The following is a 24972-nucleotide window of genomic DNA, read 5'->3' on the forward strand; positions in this document are numbered from 1 at the left end:
GTTAATTGCAATCCTATACCTCAGAGTAGATTATGACCCCTTGTTCCTTAAGGTTAACAGAACATTCAGTTTTCCAAGTAAGTCAGGCAGATCAATCATTGTGCAAGGGTTAATGGTAGGCAGGAAACTGTAAGTGTTCATATAAGTAGACATTTTTACTCTGGAAAGGACAGACACTGCATTTGTACTGTAGTTGTCAAACGACTTAATAAGCTATTCATGAAATGTAGAAGCATGCAAATTGCACAATTCTGTATCCTGCATCATTTTTTTTCTCTGTTCTACAGATGAATTACTCATAATTAAACCTAAAGATTTCAAAACAAAGTTTGTTCATAATATGCTCTCTTTTCATTTTTTCATCAAGGGACAGAAATTCAAGGATTAAGAACAGTTGAGTTTAATAAGGTAAGTGGTAATTTGGTGTCTTAACTCCACAGGAAGCTGCAGTTAAGAGTTTAAGATCTCACTTTTAAAAAGTGCTTCAATTATCATTATTTCTGATGGGCTAATTCTGTGAATAAGCACTCCAAAATAGAGAATTGACTTGAAAATGCACTGCACTGCAGTTGACCCAAGTTTGTTAGTCAGCTAATTCTTATTTGGAAAGACATAAAGTTGTGCACTTACATAGTGTTTTTCACAACCTCAGGATATCCCAAAGTGCTTTGCAGCCGATGAAATATTTTTGAAGTAGTCACTGCAGGAAACACAGCAGCCAATTTGTGCACAGCAAAGAACCATGAACAGCAAAGTGATAATCAGATAACCTAGTTAGTGACATAAGAGCAGAAGGTGTTGAAAATACTCAGCACTGGCAGCATCTGAGGAGAGAGAAACAGAAATCACCGTTCAGGTCTGTGAACTTTCATCAGAATAGCCACAGACCTAAAACATTAACTCTGCTTCGCTCTCCACAGTTGCTGCCAGACCTGCTGAAAATTCCAGCGTTTTCTATTTTTATTTCAGATTTGTAGTTTCCTGTAACCTGTTTGGTGATAAACATTGGCCAGGGCACCAGGGATACTCCATTGCTCGTCTTCAAATGAATGACAGCATCTCCAACGGTAATGCATTCCTTCAATACAACATAGCCTCGATTTTGTGCTCAAGTCTCTGGAGTAGGGCTTGAACCCACAATCTTCTAACTCGGAGACAAGAGTGAGCCACAGCTGACACCAAACTGAGTAGAGTCATGGAGTTATGACATCACGGAGGGTGACCATTCAGCCCATTGATTCCATGTCAACTCTCTCATAGAGCATTTCAATCTGCCCCATTCCACCCACTCCCCCACCCCCGCCGCACTATCTCCATATATCTCAAGCACCTATCAAGTTCCTTTTTTGAAACTGTTGTCCCTGCTTTCACCAGCCTCACAGGCAGCAAGTTCTAGGTCATTGCCATTCACTGAGTAAAATGTTCTTCCTCACGTCTCCCTTGTATCCCTAGCCTAAAACCTTAACTTGTACCCCCTAGTCCTTGTGCCTTCAGCTAATGGTAGCAGCGTTTCTTTCTCTACCTTATCCAAACCTGTCATAATCTTGTACATCTCAAAAAAATCAGCTCAATCTCCTTTGCTCCAAGGAGAACAACCCCAGCTTCCCTAATCTAACCTTGTAACTAAAATCTTTCATTCCTGGAACAGGTCTGGTAAATATCCTCTGCAACCTCTTAAGGACCTTCACATCATACCAAAAATGCAGTGGCCAAAACTAGACGCAGTACTCTAGTTGTGGCCTAACCAGAGCTTTGTAAAGTGTCAGTATGACTTCCCTGCCTTGTACTCAATACCTCTATTTAAGAAGCCCAAGGTCCCATATGCTTTGCAAACTGCTATCTCAATAAACCCTGCCACCCAGGTCCCCTTTCCCTGCTCTGAAAAGTGCCAATAAGTCTCTATTGCCTCTCCCTATTTCTTCTGCCAAAATGCATCACCTCACTCTTTGATGTATTAAATTCCACTCCCACTTATCTGCCCATTCTGCTAGTCTGTCTGTGTCCTGTTTAGTTAATTGGCATCATCCTTACTGTTAGCACACCTTCAAGTTTTGTCATTTTGAAATTTCACTCCGTATTCCAACATCCAAGTCATTTATAAAAACAAAAAAACTGCGGATGCTGGAAATCCAAAACAAAAACAAAAACAGAATTACCTGGAAAAACTCAGCAGGTCTGGCAGCATCGGCGGAGAAGAAAAGGGTTGACGTTTCGAGTCCTCATGACCCTTCGACAGAACTTGAGTTCGAGTCCAAGAAAGAGTTGAAATATAAGCTGGTTTAAGGTGTGTGTGTGGGGGGCGGGAGAGAGAGAGAGAGAGGTGGAGGGGGGGGTGTGGTTGTAGGGACAAACAAGGAGTGATAGAAGCAGATCATCAAAAGATTTCAACAACAATAGTACAAAAGAACACAGAGGTGTTAAAGTTAAAGTTGGTGATATTATCTAAACGAATGTGCTAGTTAAGAATGGATGGTAGGGCGCTCAAGGTATAGCTCTAGTGGGGGTGTTTTTTTTTTAAATAATGGAAATAGGTGGGGAAAGGAAAATCTATATAATTTATTGGAAAAAAAAGGAAGGGGGAAACAGAAAGGGGGTGGGGATGGGGGAGGGAGCTCACGACCTAAAGTTGTTGAATTCAATATTCAGTCCGGAAAGCTGTAAAGTGCCTAGTCGGAAGATGAGGTGTTGTTCCTCCAGTTTGCGTTGGGCTTCACTGGAACAATGCAGCAAGCCAAGGACAGACATGTGGGCAAGAGAGCAGGGTGGAGTGTTAAAATGGCAAGCGACAGGGAGGTTTGGGTCATTCTTGCGGACAGACCGCAGGTGTTCTGCAAAGCGGTTGCCCAGTTTACGTTTGGTCTCTCCAATGTAGAGGAGACCACATTGGGAGCAACGAATGCAGTAGACTAAGTTGGGGGAAATGCAAGTGAAATGCTGCTTCACTTGAAAGGAGTGTTTGGGTCCTTGGACGGTGAGGAGAGAGGAAGTGAAGGGGCAGGTGTTGCATCTTTTGCGTGGGCATGGGGTGGTGCCATAGGAGGGGGTTGAGGAGTAGGGGGTGATGGAGGAGTGGACCAGGGTGTCCCGGAGGGAGCGATCCCTACGGAATGCCGATGGGGGGGTGAAGGGAAGATGTGTTTGGTGGTGGCATCATGCTGGAGTTGGCGGAAATGGCGGAGGATGATCCTTTGAATGCGGAGGCTGGTGGGGTGATAAGTCATTTATATATACATCATCAAAAAGCAGTGATCTTAATAATGACACTTTGGGAACACTACTTTCTACTGGTCTGAAAAACAGCCAACTATCATGAATCACTGTTTTCTGACCTTAAGCCAATGTTTTTATCAAGCTGGCACCGACCCTCTACTTCCATAAATCTCAACTTTGTTAACCAGCCTTTTATGTGCCACTTTGTCAAATGCTTTCTTAAAATCCAAATAGACAACATCCACTGTCTTCCCTTCATCCCTTCATTCTCCTTTCCGTTACTTCATCAAAAAAATCAATTAGATTAGTCAAACACAATCTATTTTTTACAAATCCATGCAAGTTCTCTTTAATTAACTCAAACCTTTCCAAGTGCCTGTTGATTTTTTCCATGATTATTACTTCTAAAATCTTACCCATCACTGATATTAAACTGATTGGTCTGTAGTTACTTGGAATGTCCTTACACCCTTTCTTGAACAAGCATGTCACATTTTCCACTTTCTCATCCACTGGTATCTCCCCCATATCTGGGGAAGATTTGGAAGTTGTGGCAAGACCTTCTGCTATCCCCACCCCCACTTCCTTTAGCAACCTGGAATGCAAGCCATCTGGACCAGGCAAAGTATGCACTTTGAGCACAGCCAGTCTTCTGTACATCATGTCTGTCAATTTTCACCCCATTCATTACCTCTATTATCTCCACTTCTACCAATATTTTGTCAGCATCCTCTTCCTTAGTAAATACTGATGCAAAGTACTCATTAATTATTCAAGCCTTCTGCTACACCCCTAAATATATATCACCCATTCTGGCCCACACAGGCGCCGCCTTGTCTCTTTCTACCTGCTTACTATTTACATTCCATTTAATGAAAATTTTTGGGTTCACTTTTATGCTAACTGCTATTCTATTCTCATATTCTTTCTTTGCTAATCCTATTTTCCTCTTCACTCCTCCTTTCAACTTATTGTATTAGACCTGGTTCACGCTTGAAGAATTTACCCGACATGCATCACATACTTTTTTTTGTTTCATCACGTTCTCTACCTCCTTCATCATCCAAGGAACCCTGGCTTTGGTTTCCCTTCTTTACCTTCTTGTGGGAATGTACTTAGACCGTACCTGAAACATTTCTTAAAGTTTTCCCTGCCGGTCTTTGTTCCATTTTACCCTGTCTACACGCCCTCTCACCCTATTGAAGTTAGACCTCTTCCAATTTAAAACTTCCACTTTATATTGTTTATTGCTCTTCTCCATTAATAATCTCAACCTTTTGATATGATAAGTAGTACTTGCAAGTAAAACTGTAGCCAGAGCAGGGTGAGCTCTTTGATACAAGCAAAAGCCCAACGAAAACTGGTGGAACAGCACCTCATCTTCCGATTAGGCACTTTATAATCTTCCGGATTTTACATTAACCAGGGTTTTAGGGCCCTGCCGCAGCGGGTCTACACCCAGCAGATGTGGCAAGCCATTTAAATCTCCATTCAATTCAATTATGGCAGGGCCATAATATCCCATCGCGCAGGAGGGGCCGTAAAATCCTGGTCATTCAGTTCAACAACTTCAGACCATGAACTCTCCCCTCTATCTTTACCCATTTTTCAATCCATTTTTACAATTTATTTATTCATTTTTTAATTGTTTTATGCTTTTTCCCCAACCCCCTTACCCCTCATCCAAATAAGGCCATCTGTCATTTGTTTTCATGTTTTGCTTTCACTGAGTACTGACCCTCGTTCTGCTATTAACACATTCTGTTCTCTTATTTTTATGCCACTATAAGCACCTTCTTTAATCTTTAACACTACCATTAACACTCCCTTTGTCCTGTGTCCAGGACATCTTTGTCAAATTTCTCCTTGGCTCCTACCTATCCTTGATCTTTTATTTTGCTCCACACCCACTTCTCTTTAGCTCTAAAAGAGAGGCATATGGACCCTTTTTCTCTCTCCACAGATGCTGCCAGACGATCTAAGTTTTTCCAGCATTTTCTGTTCCTATTTTATATTAGGATGAGCTCTTTATTTGATATAGAAACCGTAGTCATTACAATAATGTACCGATAATTATTTCAATCTGACCGAATGTAAGATTATTTCTGCCATGTAGGAGATCACTGGAAAAGGGGCTGGATTGATTGTGCCATCTCTGTATCATCTTTTAAGACTTCACTTAAAACTTACTTCTGACTTTTGATCATCAATATTGATCTCTTCTCCTTTGGCTTAATATGTTTTCCTTGTGCCTCTGTGAAGTGATATATAAATGCAAATTGCAGAAGTAATTATGATGTTATTGGCAGGATTTGCGTGGTCCCTTCCAGTCTGCAATCAGGATGTTTATGTGTAAGGCGTGTGTATTTCCTTATCATGAGAGTGATTTTTCTTAATTTAAAATAAATTCCAGCATCAGGCTTTCTGGTATTTTTAAAAGTAAGCAAAGGTTATTTGTTACTACAAACTTGACCTGAATGTTTGAACACAATGTTTCAATCACTCGTCTCATTCACACTATCACACACACAAAAATTAGATCCAGATGAAGCTAAAGTCATAATTATAAAAATCGAATTTATAACTCAGTCGTTACATTGATGCAGGCTATATTGGTTGAGTTGATACTTTAGCTGGAGTGAAGTTCTCATAGAAACAAAGATTCTCATGAAGCTGCAAAGCCTCTTGTAGATGAATAGCCAAGAGGTTGGTTCTCAGATGGATTTGGAAGCTGGAACAAGTACAGTACTTTGGCTGCATTATAAAACTTTCAGCTATGATGGTTCAGAATCACAGAATTGTTACAGTGCAGAACGAGGCTATTCAGCTCATCATGTCTGCACCGGCTGTCTGAGCATTTTAACTTAGTGCCAATCTCCTGCCTTTCCCCATAACCCTGCACATTGTTTCTATTTAAATAATAATCCAATGCCCTCTTGAATGCCTCAATCGAAGCTGCCTCCACACACTTCTAGGCAGTGCATTCCAAACCCTAACTACTCGCAGTGTGAAAAAGCTTTTTCTCACCTCACATTTGCTTCTTTTGCTAAACACTTAAAAACTGTGCCCTCTGGTTCTCGATCCGTATATGAGCAAGAACAGTTTCTCCCTGTCTACTCTGCCCAGACCCCTCATGATTTTGAAAACTTCTATCAAGTCTCCTTTAGCCTTCCCCTCTCCAAGGAAAACAATACCAACTTCTCCAATCTCCAATCTGAAGTGTGTCATCCCTGGAACCATTCTCGTAAATCTCTTCTGCACTCTCTCCAACGCATTCACATCCTTCCTATAGTGTGGTGCCCAGAACTGTACAGAGCATTCCAGCTGAGGTCTAACCAGTGTCTTTTATAAGTTCATCAAAACCTCCCTGCTCTTATACTCTATGCCCCAATTAATGAAGCCTAGAATACTGTATGCTTTAGAAACAGCTCTCTCTATCTGTGCTGTCACTTTTAATGACTTAAGTACATATAGACCCAGGTATCTCTGCTCCTGCACACCCTTTAGAATAGTATCCTTTATTTTATACTGTCTCTTTATGTTCTTTGTACCAGTGTTTCAACTCACACTTCTCCGAATTGAAGTTCTACACTGCCTCCTCACAGTTTACAATTCTCCCAAGTTTTTTGTCATCCGCAAACTTTGAAATTGTCCCCTGCACACCAAGATCTAGATCATTTATATATATCAGGAAAAACAAGGGTCCCAATACTGACCACACTACAAACCTTCTTCCAGCCTGAAAAATACCCATTAACAATTACTTTCTGTTTCCTATCTCTCTGCCAATTTTGTAACCACGTTGCTACTGTCCCTTTTATTCCATGAACTGTAACCTCCCTCATAAGTCTGTTGTGTGGCACTGTATTGAACGCCTTCATCAACCATCTCTGTTACCTCTTCAAAAAGCTCCAGCAGGTTAGTTAGACACTATTTTTCTCTAACAAGCCAAGCTGTCTCTTCTGAATCAATCCACATTTTTCCACATGTATTAATTCTATCCGAAATAATTGTTTCTAGAAGTTTCCCCATCACCAAAGTTAAACTGACTGGTTTGTAATTGCAGGGCAGATCTTTAGAACCTTTTTTGAACAAGGGAATAATGTTTGCAATTCTCCAGCCCTGCGGCACCTCCCCCAAATCCAGAGAACATTAAAATATTATTGCCAGTGCCTCTGCAATTTCCATTTTCACTTCCTTCAATGTTCTTGGATGCACCTCATCTAGTCCCGGTGCCTTATCAACTTTATGTACCAACAGCTTATCCAATACCTAGCCCTTACCAATTTTAAACCCTTCTAGTGACTGAATTTCTTCCTCTGTCGCCATGGCCTGGGCAGCATCTACCTTATAGGTAAAGACAGATGCAAAGTATTCATTTAACACCTCAGCCATGCCTGTTGCCTCTATGTGTAAATCCCCTTTTTGGTCCCTAACCTGAAGTCAATGGGAGTCAGGGGGAGAACTGTCCATTGGTTGGATTCATACCTAGCACAAAGGAAAATGGTTGTGGTTGTTGGAAGTCAGTCCTCTCAGCTCCAGGACATCAGTGCAGGAGTTCCTCAGGGTGGTGTCCTCAGCCCAGCCATCCTCAGCTACTTCATCAATGACTTTCCTTAGAGTCATAGAAGTCAACAGCACAGAAAAAGGTCCTTCAGCCCATCGAGTCTGCACCAATCAAACAAGTACCGAACTATTCTAATCCCATTTTCCAGCACTAGCCCCGTAGCCTTGTATGCCATGGCATTGCAAGTGCATATCAAATATTTCTTAAATATTATGAGGGTTTCTGCCTCTACCACTCTTTCAGGCATTGAGTTCCAGATTCTCACCATGCTCTGGGTGAAAAAAATCCTTCCTCACATCCTCTTTAAACCTCCTGCCCCTTAACCTTAAACCTATGTCCCCTAGTTATTAATCCTTCCACCAAGGGGGAAATTTCCTTCCTGTCTACCCTCTGCCTCTCATACTTTTATACACCTCAATCATGTCCCCCCTCAATCTCCTCTGCTCCAGGGAAAATAACCTCAGTCTATCCAATGTCTCCTCATAAATCAAACTGTCCAGCCCAGGCAACATCCTGGTAAATCTCCTCTGCACTCTCTCTAGCGCAATCACATCCTTCCTATAAGGCGGATTCCAGAACTGCACGCAATAGTCTAGCTGTGGCCTAACCAGCATTTTATACAGTTCCAGCATAACCTCCCTACTCTTATATTCTATGCCTCGCCTAATAAAAGCAAGTATCCCATATGCATTTTTAATCACCTTATCTACCTGTTTCGCTACCTTAAGGGACCGGTAGCCATGCACACCAAGGTCCCTCTGATCCTCGGTACTTCCCAGGGTCCTACCATTCATCGTGTATTCCCATGCCTTGTTTGTCCTGCCCAAGTGCACCACCTCACACTTATCCGGATTAAATTCCATTTGCCACTGATCAGCCCATCTGACCAGCCCATCTATATCCTCCTGTAATCTAAGGCTACCCTCCTCACTATTTACCACCCCACCAATTTTCGTGTCATCCATGAACTTACTGTTCAACCATCCTACATTCAGTGTCTAAAATCATTTATATATATCACAAACAGCAAGGGACCCAACACCGATCCCTGTGGAACCCCACTAGACACAGACATCCGGTCACAAAAACATCCCTCGACCATCACCCTCTGCTTCCTGCCATTCAGCCAATCTTGGATCCAATTTGCCAAATTGCCTTGGATCCCATGGGCTCTTAACTTCGTTATCAGTCTCCCATGAGAGACCTTATCAAAAGCCTTGCTGAAGCCCAAGTAGATTACGTCAAATGCATTGCCCTCATCTACACACCTGGTCATCTCTTCGAAAAGTTCAATCAAGTTGGTCAGACATGACCTCCCCTTAACAAAACCATGCTGACTGCCCTTGATTAATCCCTGCCTCTCTAAGTGTAGATTAATTCTGTCCCTCAGAATTGCTTCCAATAGTCCTCCATCATAAGGTCAGAAGTGGGGATGTTCACTGATGATTGCACAATTTTTAGCACCATTCATGACTCCTCAGATACAGAAGCATTCCTTGTCCAAATGCAGCAAGACTCAGACAATATCCAGGCCTGGGCTGACAAGTGGAAAGTAACATTCGCTCCACACAACTGTCAGGCAATGACCAACTCCAACAAGAGAGAATCCAACCATCGCCTCTTGATGTTCAATGGCATTACCATCACTGAATCCCCCACTATCAACATCCTGGGGGTTACCATTGACCAGAAACTGAACTGGACTAGCCATATAAATACTGTGGCTACAAGAGCAGGTCAAAGGCTAGGAATCGTGCGAAGAGTAACACAGCTCCTGACTCCCCAAAGCGTGTCCACCAACTATCTGCAAGGCACAAGTTAGGAATGTGATGGAATACTTGCCTGAATGAGTACAGCTCCCAGAGCACTCAAGAAGCTTGACACAGTCCAGGACACAGCAGCCCACTTGATTAGCACACATCCACAAACATTCACTCCCTCCAACACCGACGCACAGTAGCAGCAATGTGTACCATCTACAAGATGCACGGAATTCACCAAGGCTCCTTTAGCAGCACCGTCCGAACCCACGACTACAACCATCTAGAAGTACAATGGTAGCAGATAGCTGGGCACACCACCACCTGGAAGTTCCCCTCCGAGTCACTCACCATCCTGACTTGGAAATATATCGCCGTTTCTTCACTGTCACTGGGTCAAAATCCTGGAACTCCCTTCATAACAGCACTGCGGGTGTACCTACACTACATGGACTGCTGCGGTTCAAGATGGCAGCTCACCACCACCTTCTCAAGGGCAGCTAGGGATGGGCAATAAATTTTGGCCCAGCCAGCGAATCCCACATCCTGAGAATGAATTTTTTTTTTAATTATATTTGCTACCTGACACTTTTTCTTCTTTAATTTAATTTTTATCTCCTTTGATATCCAGGGAGTTCTGGATTCATTTGTCTTATCCTTCCCTTTTGAGGGAACACACCTTGACTGTGCCCAAACCATCTTCTCTTTGAAGGTAGCTCATTATTCAGCTACTGTTTATCCCACCGAATTTGGTCCCAGTCTGTCTGGCCCAGCTCCGTTCTTGCTCCATTGAAGTCTGCTCTGTACCAGTTGATTATTCTTACTCTGGATTGACCAATATCCTTTTCCACCTTCATCCTAAACTTTATGATACGATGATCACTGTCCCCTAAATGTTCCCCTACTGTCACTTGATCTATTTGGCCCACCTCATTCCCAAGAACCAGGTCTAGCAGTGCCTCCTTTCTTGTTGGACTGGACATATACTGCTGTAGGAATTTTCCTGAACACAATCCAGGAAAGCTTGTCCCTCACTGCCCCTTACACTACCACTATCCTAGTCTATACACGGGTAAGTAAAGTCCCCCACTATAACTACTCTACGATGTTTATACCTCTCTGTAATTTCCTTACAGATTTGTTCCTCTATATCCTTCCCACTAGCTGGTGATCTATACATTACACTGAGCAATGTAATTGCACCCTTCTTATTCCTTAGCTCTAGCCAAATCAATTATGTTCTTGAATCCTCTGACACATCCTCTTTCTCTAGTACTGCAATACTCTCCTTAACCAAAAATGCCACCTGTCCTCCCTTTTCCCCTTTCCTATCTTTGCTGAACACTTTCTAATCAGGAATGTTTAGCACCCAAATCTGCCCTTCCTTAAACCAGGTCTCCATTATCGCCACAACATCATAATCCCACAAGGCAATCTGTGCCTGTAACTCCCCAATTTTATTAACTATACTCCATGCATTCACATACATGCAGTGTAGCCCTGATTGAGACTTCACTATTTCCTCCCTTACTACGACTCCACCTATTAACTTACTATTCTCTATTTTAGTGCAATCTGCCTCTCCCAACATTCCATGCACCCTGGCATTATTTTCTAATATTCTCTCCTGGTTTCCACACCCCTGCTATGTTAGTTTAAACCCTTCTCAACAACACTAGCAAGAAACTCAGTCCCAGCTCTGTTCAGATGCAACCCATCTGGCTTGTACAGGTGCCATCTCCCCCAGAGTCAATTCCAGTTTCCCAGAAATCTAAATCCCCCCCTGCATCATCTTTCCAGCCACGCATTCATCTGTCTTGTCTTCCTACTTCTGTACTCACCTGGATGTGGCACTGGGAGTAATCCAGAGATTGCTACTTTAGAGGTCCTGCCTGCTAATTTTCTACCTCGCTCCCTAAATTCTGATGCAGGACCACATCCCCTTCCTACCTATGTCGTTAGTAGCAATGTGGACCACGACCTCTGGCTGTTCGCGCTCCCCATAAGAATGTCCAGCAGCCGTTCTGTGACATACTTGACCCTAGCACCATGGAGGCAACAAACCATCCTGGAGTCATGTTGATGGCTACAGAAACCCCTGCCTGCTCCTCGAACTAAAGAATCCCTTATCAGTACTGCCCTTCCGCTCTTCTTCCCCTCCTGTACAGCTGGACCACCTGTGGTGCCATGGGCTTGGCTCTTGCTGCACTCCTCCAAGGATCCATCGCCCTCATCGATATCCAAAATGGAAAACCGGTTAGTGAGCGGGACTCTGAGAACTCCTGCACTACCTGCCTGTTTCTCTTGAACTGCCTGTCGGTCAACCATTCCCTATCTGCCTGCTTACCCCTAACTTGCGGTGTGACCGCCTCTCTGAACGTGCTATCCACATAGTTCTCTCCCTCACGGATGCACCTCAGTGACTCCAGCCGCTGCTCAAGCTCTGAAAAGCAGAGCTCAAGCTTGTGCAGCCAGTGGCACTTCCTGCACATGGGCTCATCTGGGTCACGTGATGTGTCCACGACTCCCCACATACCACGGGATGGGCATTCCACTTAGCTGAGCTGTCCTGTTATGCCTTAATCTTAAATTTTTAAATCACTTTTTTGCTTAAACTTTAGTTATTTTTACTTACTTTAACCTTACTCTTGTACTATTAACTATGAACCGGTTAGTAGAAAGTAGAAATTCTTCGCCCTTATTCACAAATCAGCTCCCTCTCCTGTGCCCATAAATTCTTACCTTCCGTGTGCTTGTTTAGAAATTTATGTTTTGGTACTCGCACTGTTTTCAATTCCCAACTGTCTCTCCACTCGGCTGTTTTATCACCCAAACTCCTGCTGTTTTATCCCCTGAACTCTCACTGTTTTATCTCCTGAACTCTCGCTGTTTTATCTCCTGAACTCTCGCTGTTTTATCTCCCGAACTCCTGCTGTTTTATCCCCTGAAGTCTCGCTGTTTTATCTCCCGAATTCTCACTGTATTATCCCCCAAACTCTCTCTGTTTTATCCCCTGAAGTCTCGCTGTTTTATCTCCCGAACTCCTGCTGTTTTATCCCCTGAAGTCTCGCTGTTTTATCTTCCGAACTCTAACTGTTTTATCTCCAGAACTCTCACTGTTTTATCTCCAGAACTCTCGCTGTTTTATTTCCAGAACTCTAACTGTTTTATCTCCAGAATGCTCACTGTTTTATCTCCAGAACTCTTGCTGTTTTATCTCCCAACCTCTCACTGTTTTATCTCCAGAACTCTCACTGTTTTATCTCCCGACCTCTCACTGTTTTATCTCCAGAACTCTCACTGTTTTATCCAAGGAGAAAATTATTTAGTTGGTCCTACCTACCAAAAAGTACAATTCCTACTTTATTCAAACCTTAGGAATAGAATAAATCTTAAACACTTACTGGATGCTCACCAGATAGTCACCAAACAGCTAGCTTCTTCTCCAACCAATCAAATTGATTCTTTCCTGTGATGTCACAATATGTTGTTTCTCACTCTCCTTTCAAACTCAGCATGGGCCGCTTCCGAACAGTTGACAGGCCCATCTCTCCAACTGCTCTTCCCGAAGGTGAGTGATGTAGGCCGCGCTCCTCAGGCTGTATTTATTCTCTCCCCACTCCATGTATCACCCGCATGTCCATCTCTCTGACTGCTCTTCCCGAAGGTGAGTGATGCAGGCTGCGCTCCCCAGGCTGTATTTATTCTCTCTCCACTCCATGTATCTCCCGCAGGTCTGTCTCTCTGACTGCTCTTCCCAAAGGTGTAGATAGATTCCATATTCCTCAAACACTGGTTCAGCTGTTTCAGATGTTTCCTGGTTCTTCAGATGTTTCTCTCACACACACACATTTGCTTTGTTGAGGTTGTATTATATTGCAGTCCCTGGCAAGTAGTTGTCATCACATGACTGCAAGGTTAACACTCTGGAGACCAGACCACCATGATACAATAGCAGTTGACAATGGTCATTCACTCAATTTGAGCTCAAATAGTCTCCTTTGTTCAATTTGAAATTCTGAGGCCAACAGTCTATAGATTCCATATTCCTCAAACACTGGTTCATCCTTACACAATGTGATGTTTAAATTTCAGAGGTGGCTGCAAAGTTCCCTTTTTCAGGCCCATGTTTAACTAAACAATGGCCCCAGAGTCGCTATTCACAGTTTAAATGTCCATTATCTTATGTTAAGTTTCAGCCATCTTAACAAAGTTTGTGGCTGCTTTCTCAAAGTATGATGCATTCCATGATATTCAATATCACGTTTATACTGAGCATAACAATAGTCATAGGAGTATTAGTAGTAGTATAAGTGGAAGCAGGTAAGTGTAGTGCAAAAGATTTATAATAGACTATCATGAGAGAAAAAGAGATTGTTGGCAAATGAGATTTGCAAAGACTGACACTGCTACAGCGGAAGAACAGTCCCATTTGTTAACATTGTTAAGACCCCTTTTAAATCTATGAATAAATGTGTAAATCTTTTTATTTCCTCCAAATTATAATTCATGTGGTGTTGGTGATAATAGGGGCCGATTGATTCGCTGGGAATCAGCATTGCAGGAGGAGTAGGTAGTCCTCTTGGAGATGTTCCCATTTTCATTGCAATGATGCAGCCAAATGGAGTAGCAGCCCAGACCCAGAAGCTGCGGGTAAGTCTGTATTTTTAATTTTTGACTGTTCAATTATTGAGAACTATTTCAGAAGTTTCTATTGTATGCATATTTTTCCTATTTTCATATCAACATCTATCATAAATAGTTAATGGCTAGGATTTCTTGGGCGGTGCCCGCTCGCCGACGTGGGATGACGTCAAGCGGAACTCCCGATGCCACCCCACTCCATTTAAATTTTCAGGTAGGCAGGGGCTCAGCAAAATCAGCTGTGCGCCCACCGGCCTGTCAATGGCCAATGGAGGCCATTGACAGAGTCATTAAAGTAATTAATGGACCTGCCTGTCCAACCTTAAGGTTGGTGGCCAGACCAGGAGCCCTGGAGGGCATTTGAAAAACCATGGAACCTCATCCACGGGCAGGATGAGGTTTCATTTAGGTTCTAAAAAATGTAATTAAACTGTATTTATGAACATGTCCCAACTTATATGACAGTGTCACATGAGGGGACATGTCAGAGAAATTTTTTTTTCTTATTTTTCAGAGTTTTTAACTGTACAGCAGATCTCCCTGAGGTAGCACTTAGCCTCAGGGAGACGCGTGCGCTCTTTCGTGCACGAAAGAGCGCACTATCAGCTCAGGGAATCCCCCTCCCCCCACCCGCACACGGAGCACATAGCTCTTCCATGTACACACATTGCGTCTGTTTCAGTTAAATAAATGACAGCCATTTGGTTGGTTCATTTCTCAGGACAATGCCTTAACCAATCAGAGTCAAGCTGCCTGGTTTAAATATCAAAAAGTTAATATAAAGAATAACCTAAGCGTAGCTTTCAATAATATAGGATTATCTAAATATTAGGATATAGTCTTATTAAAACATTACAACACTATAGTGTTAAATGTAGAATTTTTTTCCATCAGAATTTAAGTGGCACCTCAGTACTCATAACAGCTTTGTGTGTTCTTTGCCTTCTCTATGCTGAACTTTATTCACTGTGCAAATGGGTATCATCTGTACATGGAACTTTGTTTTATTTTAGAGTGATGTTATCCTGATGGATTAATATTTATCAAAGCAAATGTCAAGCCCCCCCAAAAAAATTACAACTGAATTTCAATGTTTAAAACTCAACCACAGCCAGCGTAGATCAGGAAATCATTCAAAAAGAATATTTTAGCATTGAAGGTCTTGCAGCAAGCTATCCTGAAATGTTCTCTTTGTCGTTAATAAACATAGTCTGTGGGCAATTGATTGCATAATTCAGGTCTCTTGCCTGTACTTTATACTCATTAGATACCAGTTTGAGATATTTAGTGTAACTTCAATCCAAGAGATATATTAACAAGCAGTAAGAGCAATTAATTTTTAATTCTTTGTTGTTAAATATAGGTTGGAGACAGGATTGTAAGTATTTGTGGGAAACCTACAGAAGGCTTGACTCATTCCCAGGCTGTAAGCATACTGAAGAGTGCTTCAGGTCATATAGAATTACAGGTATGGCAAAGCATCATGCACTTGAGTGTGAATTTACCATTTGCTAACAATCTTTTGTTTCTTTTGGATCTTGATTGGTGGATTGATCTACTTTATTTCTGATTCCATTATATCTGTCAGAATATTCTTACATTATTTGACTGTTACAGTGCTAAAATTCCCTTACATCACTACGCTTTCTAAATCCAGCTGTAATGATTGTTCATAGGTGGTTGCAGGCGGTGATATTAGTGTGATGACTAGTCAGCAACAGGAACACACTGCAACTACACTTTCTCTCTCAGGGCTGACAGCAAGCAGCATCCTTCATGATGACCTAGGGTAAGTATTTTGTATTTACTGCACACAATACATGGTAGAAATATTGTTAGAAAACTGAAGCATGGAGTTGGTGTAGACCATACCGTCCTTTGCAACATCAAGTACAACGATTTTTAATAAAGGCTGCATTGAACAACATTTGCCTGGTTCCATTCATAACCAGCAAATCTCCTGGAATAGCATCTATTCCTGCTCCCATACCACAACCTCTGGAGTCCATCTGAAAATACAATGTCAGGTTCCACATGTATACTGATGATTTCATCCCCACCTCTCTTTTGAGTGAAGACTGGATTGCAGAGCTAAATAGGAAGAGAGAATAAAGTTTCACATGACATACAACAACTTGTATTTATATAGCACCTTCAATGGCACTTCAAAGTGGCTTTATAAAACAAAATACATCACTGAACCATATAAGGAGATATTAGAGCTGATGACCAAAAGCTTGGTCAAAGAGGTGAGTTTTAAGGAGTGTCTTTAAGGAGGAAATTGAGGATTAGGGAGGGAATTCCAGAGTTTAGGGCTTAGATAGCTGAAGGCACAGCCACCAATGATTAAAATTGGGGAAGCTCAATAGGCCAGAATTAGAGGAGTGCAGATACCTTGGAGGATTGTAGGGCTGGAGGAAATTACAGAGAAAGAGCGGCAGTCCAGAGAGGAATTTGAAAATACAGATGAGAATTTTAAAATGAAGGCATTGCTTAACCAGGAGCCAGTGCAAGTCATTGAGCAGGGCTGATGGTTGAATGAGATTTGGTGCAAATAGGACATAGAATGCAGAATTTTGGGTTACCTCAAGTTGAGGGAGTGTAGAGTGTGGAAGGCCAACCAGCAATATGTAAAAATAGTTATGTTTGGAGGTAACAAAGGCATGGATGAGGTTTTCAGTAGCTGAGGCAGGGACAGAATGGAGAGATGTTACAGAGGTGTACATAGGCAACTAGTGTGAATAAGTAGTTGAAAGTTCATTTCGTATCAGCTGTGGCACCGAAGTTGCAAGCAGTCTGGTTCAGCCTCAGACTGTTTTTAAGGCAGTGCTTCCTAAATATTTTTCCCACTGTGACCCCATGCATGAAAATTGGTGCTTCCCAGAGGGGAAGGGTTGGAGTACAGAGTTGTTGAGCAAAGTGAGGAGATAAGTTGAATAGATTTAAGGCTGGGATAGACAGATTTTTGGTCTCTTGGGGAATTAAGGTATGTGGAGAGTGGGCAGGAAAATGGAGTTGAATCCCAAGATCAGCCATGATCATATTAAATGGCAGAGCAGACTCAATGGGTCATGTGGTCTACTCCTGATCCTATATCTTATGTTCTTAGGAGAGAAGGAGAGTTTTTGAGCAGGGTCTAATGATTTTGCCCACAACCATTTTGAAGACCCTAGGGCCTCAAAGCTAAGAATCCTGCATGCGCATGTAATGGAGCCTCGACCCACGGTTTGAAAACCCTTGGTTTAGGAAGAAGATGGAGACAGTGGCTCGGGAGCAGAGTTTGTGCCAGGGACCAAAGATAGCAGCTTCACTCTTACCAATATTTATTTATCTTATTTGGATAATAACATGGAGCTTTCCCAAGAAATGAACAATGTCACCACCCCAGAAAATTATGAAGTTTAAAAAACTAAACTCGAGGTTGTATGTGGTGGGGTTGGGATGAGGAAAAGGCTGAGGGAATGATGTGCACTATTTAACATTTTTGTTTCTATTATCCTTCAGTCCTCCACAATATAAAACAATTACTTTGGACAGAGGTGCTGATGGTCTAGGTTTTAGCATTGTTGGTGGATATGGCAGCCCTCATGGAGACCTGCCTATTTATGTCAAGACAGTATTTGCAAAGGTAAGCAGACAGTGAGAATGTTCTGAATTCTGAAGCTCTGGTACTGTTTATGTCTTTTTCATACAGCTCAGAGGCATGTCAATGCATTTTAATTTATCATTAAACTAACCTGAGGCATTGGTCAATAATTCAACTGCCAACAAGGGGCAGGTTCAAGTGGGAGCAGGGCGCTAAAGCCGCAAAAAGTGACATCAGGCCAGAAATCCAACATGATCTCACCAAATTCTGGGTTTAGGTGGGTTTGCAGGCGAGCAGGAAATTCCAGTGGAGCTGTCAGCCAAATAATTTCAATATGGAAATCCCCAATTAACCGAGAATTTAATCCAGCATTCTGATTTTAACAGCCAGCGACAGGTTTCCCAAAGTATGTGGAACTCGCTATGGTCAACCAGGCGACCGCTTAGCAGGGATTGTTTCTTCAATGAAACTGACATGCTTGGAAGCCTTCAGGCAGTGAAACTGAAGAGCTGCAGCCATGCATACATGAGATGCTGCTGTTCACAGCAATTTCACTGGTTAACAGGTGAAGTCACTTCACTCACCTTGATCTGATCTTCCCTGCTATCAGCCTTCACTGCAGCATGGAAGTAGCTTATGCAGCTTTATCTTGGACCTCTGAAGAACAAAAGGAGCAACACAACAGTGCCAAAAGCAGCAGGAGCAACATCAGCAGCAATGCCAGTTGCCTTCTCCTCAGTTACATGCCACTCCACAGGACAAAGGGGAAGAACACAGAGTTCCAGGTTAAAGGAAGCAAGAGCCCAACACAGGGTCTACAGACAGAGAATCACTCTCTTGACATGTGTGAACCAGCGCCTAATGAGGCGCAGGCTTTCAGGCCAGACATTGCTGACATTTGCAGGTTCCTGGAACAAGGCCTCCTTCCTGATGGATCAGGTGGGCACACATTGCCAGTGGCCATCAAGGTGTCTGTCACTGGAGGGCCCTCACCCCTCTCCAACTTTTCTGCCTCTCTTTGGAGACCTGCACTTTCCTGCAAGGAGAGAAACTAGAGTTGTGAGTGTGAGAAATAGATTGTGCAGAGAGGATGGACAACAATTGTGATGGGCGGCTGAGGCATGGGTGTGAAATGGCACAAAGATGAGGGTGAGTGTGTGTGTTGACTGTCCAGATGGGGATGAGAGGAGGCATCTGGAGAGAGAGAAATGAGTGGAGCTGAAAGATGTTTTGGTCTGAGTAGTGCAGGAAAATGATGAAAAGGCGAGATTATGGGGCTTGGCACCTGAGCAAGTTACACCACTCACCTTCCCTGATCTCCAGAGGTCCTTGAATCTCATGGGGCAGTGTCTCCAGTTTCAAGGGATCACACTTCTGCTGCTCACCTCATTGGCCACTGCCATACATGCCTGCTTCATTTGAGAGGCTGACTTCTTCCTCCCTTCCTTAGCAAACATGTACTCACTAGTCACTCTGATCCAGCAGCAGGATCTCCAGTTCAGAGTCAGAAACCTGGGGACAGCCTTCCCAGGTCTCCTTTCATTCCTGTGGTTTCTGAAGCATCAGGAATGAATGTACAGTCCAGTCATTCTGACTCCTGCCAAGGTCGTGTTAACTAGAAATCTCCCCTTTGTCAGGTTCAGCACGTCATCCTGCCCATCTTTGCTAATTTATCAGTAAACCCGGAAACTGGATGCTAATACTGTGGTTCCTGACCCATAGCCAGCAACACCCCTACTTTGTACAGTTCTGTTAAGATAAAATTCTGCCCATAATGCAGAAGTATTCATAGTTCACACTTGATTAAAGCCCTTTGGCTGAGCTACTGTATCTCAGCTAGGGCAGTGAGTAAGAATCCTACAGTTGAACTCAATGTTCCTGGGTTATGCGGGGAAAGGTGGGTGGGGAGGGAAATCAGCCAGGGAAAGAGCTCTTAATACAATCCAGTTAACTATAGTGGAAGGTATAGCCTTGAAGTGCATCTGGAGACAGAATGTGAAAATGCTTTGTGTGACTAAACAGCTTGTCAACAGTCACTACCAGGCTCAGATATGATGAATAATTATTTGGGAGTGATACTGATGAATATCCATGAAAGCTAACCTGGAGGAATGGGAGGAAAATTAATTTGCAGAAGTTTGTTTCTTAATTGCAGGAGGCAACAAGCTGTATGAATGTATTCCAGAAAATTCACTTGGAACCACATTGTGGTATCTGCATAATTCACTGTGGCAGAAGTATCAATTTCATGCAATCATGTAACAAAAGAAATTAAGCTAGATACAACGTTAATCACTCGAATCTGACAGATTATTATACATCATTTAGCAGATTCATGAGTTACAAAATGAGTATAATGTCATGGTAAACCCATTCTGATCTAAAGATATTTTAACTTTTAGGGGGCAGCTGCTGAAGATGGACGTCTGAAACGTGGAGATCAAATAATTGCTGTCAATGGGCAAAGCCTTGAGGGTGTTACACATGAAGAAGCTGTTGGTATTCTGAAGCGCACAAAGGGGACAGTTACACTAACAGTACTTTCCTAATGTATGTTGTTCCAGGGAAGACTCAAATGCTCAGTATATTGACATGATGAATAAGAATTGAAATGGGATGTTGTGTTTAATTAACAACTCTACTAAATTTATAGAGTGCATTTTGTAATATATGGCTTTCTTCTGCTGAGGACTATTAGATAATGTGCAAAGGCGTTCTTCAAAAAAGAAAGACAATATTACAAATATGCCCTGTGGGCTAAATAAGAAACGGATGAAAAAGATTAAATGTTTAGCTAGTGTCAATTAAATGTTTCTATTTTTAATTTGAAATCAAATAACCATGAAAAAGTGTGTTGCGAAATTGAAGAAATTTAAAAACATAGCAGGCTGCCATAGTATTTATGTACATCATGTTCAGGAGCTGTATTCTAGGATATACATTACTACTTTACCTTGATACCACATGCTGTTTACAGTACTTTTTCAGATGCAACATTATTTTTAATTTTGCTCCCAAATTTACATATTCGCCCATTTTAGGCTTTAACATAGTTCAAGAATTACTATGTAATTTCTGTTGCTTTCTGCTTTAAAATTATCACAAAATATTTTGCAGTTGAACAGTTAATTGGATTAAATAAAGCATTTGTTGTCTCAGTATGTCTGTTATGTGGTGGGGGACCTGCCACTGAGCAATTTCAGTGAAGAAATTGTGCTACATGTGCTGCAATTTAACTGCATTAGATTTTAACATTTTACAGCTTATTAACAGATTTTTTCTGTGAAACGTTGAGTTATCTTGAAATAGCTGATTATGATGGATCATCTCTAGGTACTATTTAAAAACTGTCATATCTAGAATGGCAGTAGAGGAGGCAATACTCTGGAATTATTAGAGACAATCAGATTTCATGATAGGTTTCTATGGAAAGCTGAGCTGGATGAACTGAATTGCCTCCCTCAGCTGTGGTTGCCCTTTTGTGAATTTTTTTTCTTTGCACCCTGAAAATAGTTATGTACTATGGAAGAGCTGTAGCAAAGAATGGAAATAAACAACAATTCAATCTCTTGTGCTGCAGAAATCAAGCTCATTTTGTTATCAAAACTAGATTATGCTGAAATTGGCTTATTTGAGGAAAAATATTTGTTTTAAGTCCTAGGAGAGAGTGCAGGTTTTATTTAAGACTTAGCTTCAAGTTTTAACTCCTCGATGTGTTATTCAGAAAGGAAAATTGGAGAAATTATATCAAGTTGGGGGTGAACATGGCAATGATAATCAGATAAAAACAAGAAAAAACTTTATACAGTGCTTTATCAAGTGTGTGGGAAACAGCAGAAATACTTCATATACAGATTGAATTATTTTACAATAAAGTGAGGTAAAGTTTGGATCTCTATGTCCATTTTGCAGGTGCAACAATGATCAAATTCAGCAATTAAATTAGGTTGTGTGATTTTTCAGGCGTCCCTGGTGGGTGACTATAATGGTGTAACTAAGGCATTGAAGGTCTTTTATAGGCTCTTCACCAATATTCAATATCACAGAGCAGGAGCTGTAAGATCTTATTTTTTTAAAAATTCAAAATCATTGCTGTGGAACTATAAGGAGCAGTAGCGACTCTACAGTATCCCAGTTGCCTTCTGTCCTCTTCCCCCTTTCCTTTAATGTTCTGCAATCTCCCTCCCAGGACCTGGTCCTGGGGCAAAGCATGTGACCAAAAGCAATTTTTAAAAAATGGTTAAACTGCCCACAAAGGCACCAGCAAGTCGACTGATGAGCCTGAACTCAATTTCAGGCCTGCTTTGAGCTTCCCAGTTCAGGTGCACATTGAACCTGCATCCTTTCCTTCATGCCTGAAACCGAGCGCCGACACATTTAAACCCCAGTGGATGTTATGTAACTAAATCACAGCGACCTTTATCCACACAACAACCATTATTCACACAGCAAGATCCCATAAACAGCAATGAATTGAATGATCAGTTAATTTGGGTTTTTTTTTTAGAAGAAAGGGGGAAAATGAACTATGTACAATAAGATTTGCAGTTCCAAAAAATGCATTTTGGATAAATATTTTAGCTATGATCAGTTGACTGTGCCTGCTCCTGAATTCTTGGAAACGTATGGGGTAAAAATATTTTCACCCAAGTCTGCTGCTTACCAAGCAAATTCAGTAGCTGTAACAGTGTATTAAGACTGCACCGAGCTAACCAGCTCAGTATAGAAACTAAGTTCTCCTCCATGGGATGGATTTTTGTCTTCACAAATTGGCAGGTAATCTGGCAAAGTGAATCACTTACCCTATATAAAGCCCATCAGTTGTTATTCCTTTCACTTCAATGGAATGAGGATCGGGCAGATTCTATAAAAGACAGCTGATTAATTTTTGCCAATTCACGGTCCACAGATGAAGATGCAAATCTATTCATATGAAATTAACAGTATTATAACTCAATTTAAAATAGTGTTTGGGTTAAAATTGTGTATTTTGATAAATATTGCATTTTAACACTAACCAAGTGTATTTTACTATATATTTATATAAACCTAAAAGATAAATGTTATAGCTGTCTTCTTTACAATTATTTGATCAAAGTTCCTGGATTTAGTTTCAATGGTACTGTTCCTTTGGATTAGCAACTTCAATGGACAAGAATTTGAAGCTAAACCTGGGTAACACACAGTCATTTTAGGATATTTTTCTTTTATATGCTGTCTACAATCAGACTTTAGTGTGTAAAATCTGCTTAAGTATATCTATTTTTGATTTTAAAGTAGTGTTCAGTCATGTTTCTGTTAATAGTAACTAGTCCTGGTAATTGTAAAGACTTAGTTTTATAATGCTAAGAAGTGTACTTAGTCATTGGTGTTTGAATAAAAATAAATGTTCTACAACAGCCATTTTTGACTTGATCACTTTTCTCACTGACATTACAAATGTAAAAACAATAAGTTACCTGTGTGACAAAGATAGTAGCCATAATTTTTTTTAAAATAATGTGTTGTATGCCCACTTTGATTTCATCAGTTTTCAACTTTTCTTGCCCCAAACACTAAATTTTACCTATGCGATAATGCTGAGCTACTCAAAGCACAGACAGCAGTTCATATCCCTACTTCGGCAGATTTGGACCAGCTTTAGGGTGTTGGAGTCAAAAAGCTTTGAAGTTCACGGCCTCCTGTTACATAAACAAATACAACAGCCAGTTTTCACAAAAGATTCCAAAAGCAGCAATGAGATAAATAACAAGTAAGTCTTGTAATGGTGAGAATATAGGAGAATTGCCGTGTAATCGAACTCCAGGAATTCTGTTTTGGTATCATCATGTCATCCAGCATGGGCACAGAAACTGAAGGAATTCTGATCAGTTGACTGTGCCTGCTTCTGAAGAACTGATAGAATCAACACAATTCTTAAAGCCCTTGAAGTTGCTCTGTAAATAATATTTTCACTTCAAGACCTCTCTGAAGACCCTTGATGGATATGGCCTTCTGTTGAAAGCCCTCCTCCTCTTCCCTTTGTGCATAGTTTCCCCTATCTACTGCCTGTGCTCCATCTCCCTGTTTCACTGCAGCCCAAGAGGGCCTGCTTGTAACTATAGCCCATATTAGCGAAAGCAGGCTTTCTGTTGGCAAGCCTTCCAGCACCATTCCTTTGTGCAACCAAAAACATTTCCAAAATCCTACAATGACAACACAGTACTTCCATTCGCTCTGAGAAAGAAAAAGTTAAAAGCATTGCTCCTGGAAGTCACATGGCATTATTTTTAAGTAGTACTAGTGGGGTAGGATCCTTTGTGCAGCTGAAAGCATGTCAATCTGGCACTTTTTAGGAGACAGTGTTATCAGGACCTGCGAGGTCCAAAATAGCAGTTTGTGAGTCAAATCAGTGTTAGACATTATTTGATGCTACAATCTGCTTACTGCATGCTCCCAGCGCATGTATAACATACCCATGCTAGTGCCCTTACAACCATGGTGTGCCAGAAGTGATCTGTCTGACATTTTTGGAGTTCAGACCTCAGTCGTACTGAGACAAATTTTGCCGCCAGAGAGTCTGGAGGCTGCAGATCAAGTGGGCTGCTAGCAATTTAATATTAATTTAATACTTGAACAATCTAACATATCAATATTCATTATTTCTTTCATATACCTAGGCCAAGTGATACTTGAGTAACCTTGGCCTACCTAGGCTTGTAAGCTTTTACCAGAAAAAAGCAGAAAGAGCAGCCACATGACTTTTTCAGGGTAGTGGGATTCCTGCAGTGGTACAGGGTGCCATCGACTGCACACTGGGGGTCTGCGAGCCCCACGTGTTAAAAGGGAGATGTACCACAGTGGCTAATGCTCCATGAACCATATGCGACCATACATGATACATCCTGCCAGTGAATGCACTATCCTGGCAGCAGTTACAAAGCATTGATCCTATGCCAGACAGCTACATCTGCCATCTGCAGGCCACCACTATGAGGCAGAGGTGGCAAGGACCACTTGTTCTACATGTGGTTCTTAACTACCCACTTAGGCCTGATCATGTGCAGATGGTGCACATACAATGCTGTCACCAGCAACATTGTGGAGTGAACAATCCCTGTTCTAAAACAATGGTTCCACAGTCTGGGAAACTCAGGAGAAGTCCTCCAATACTTCGCTAGAGAATGTCTCATGATTGATGTTGGGCTGTACAATCTCTCTCATGA

The 24972-nt window shown here is 41.7% G+C and overlaps 1 protein-coding gene across 4 annotated transcripts in view; it reads left to right on the top strand.

Moving 5' to 3' along the window:
• The window catches only part of LOC121276887 (multiple PDZ domain protein), a 413889-nt gene extending 390719 nt beyond the window's left edge, over positions 1-23170 (top strand). For all 4 annotated transcript variants that reach the window (XM_041185496.1, XM_041185497.1, XM_041185495.1 and 1 more), the window contains 6 exons: positions 368-408; positions 14068-14190; positions 15545-15649; positions 15858-15970; positions 17686-17809; positions 20170-23170. In XM_041185496.1, the coding sequence (XP_041041430.1) occupies positions 368-408; positions 14068-14190; positions 15545-15649; positions 15858-15970; positions 17686-17809; positions 20170-20316 (653 nt within the window). In that variant the 3' untranslated portion in view covers positions 20317-23170. The remainder of the gene's footprint in view (positions 1-367; positions 409-14067; positions 14191-15544; positions 15650-15857; positions 15971-17685; positions 17810-20169) is intronic.
• The last annotated feature ends 1802 nt before the right edge of the window (positions 23171-24972 follow it).

This window comes from Carcharodon carcharias, chromosome 4 (assembly GCF_017639515.1).
Source record: "Carcharodon carcharias isolate sCarCar2 chromosome 4, sCarCar2.pri, whole genome shotgun sequence".
In the NCBI taxonomy this organism is placed as follows: Eukaryota; Metazoa; Chordata; class Chondrichthyes; order Lamniformes; family Lamnidae; genus Carcharodon; species Carcharodon carcharias.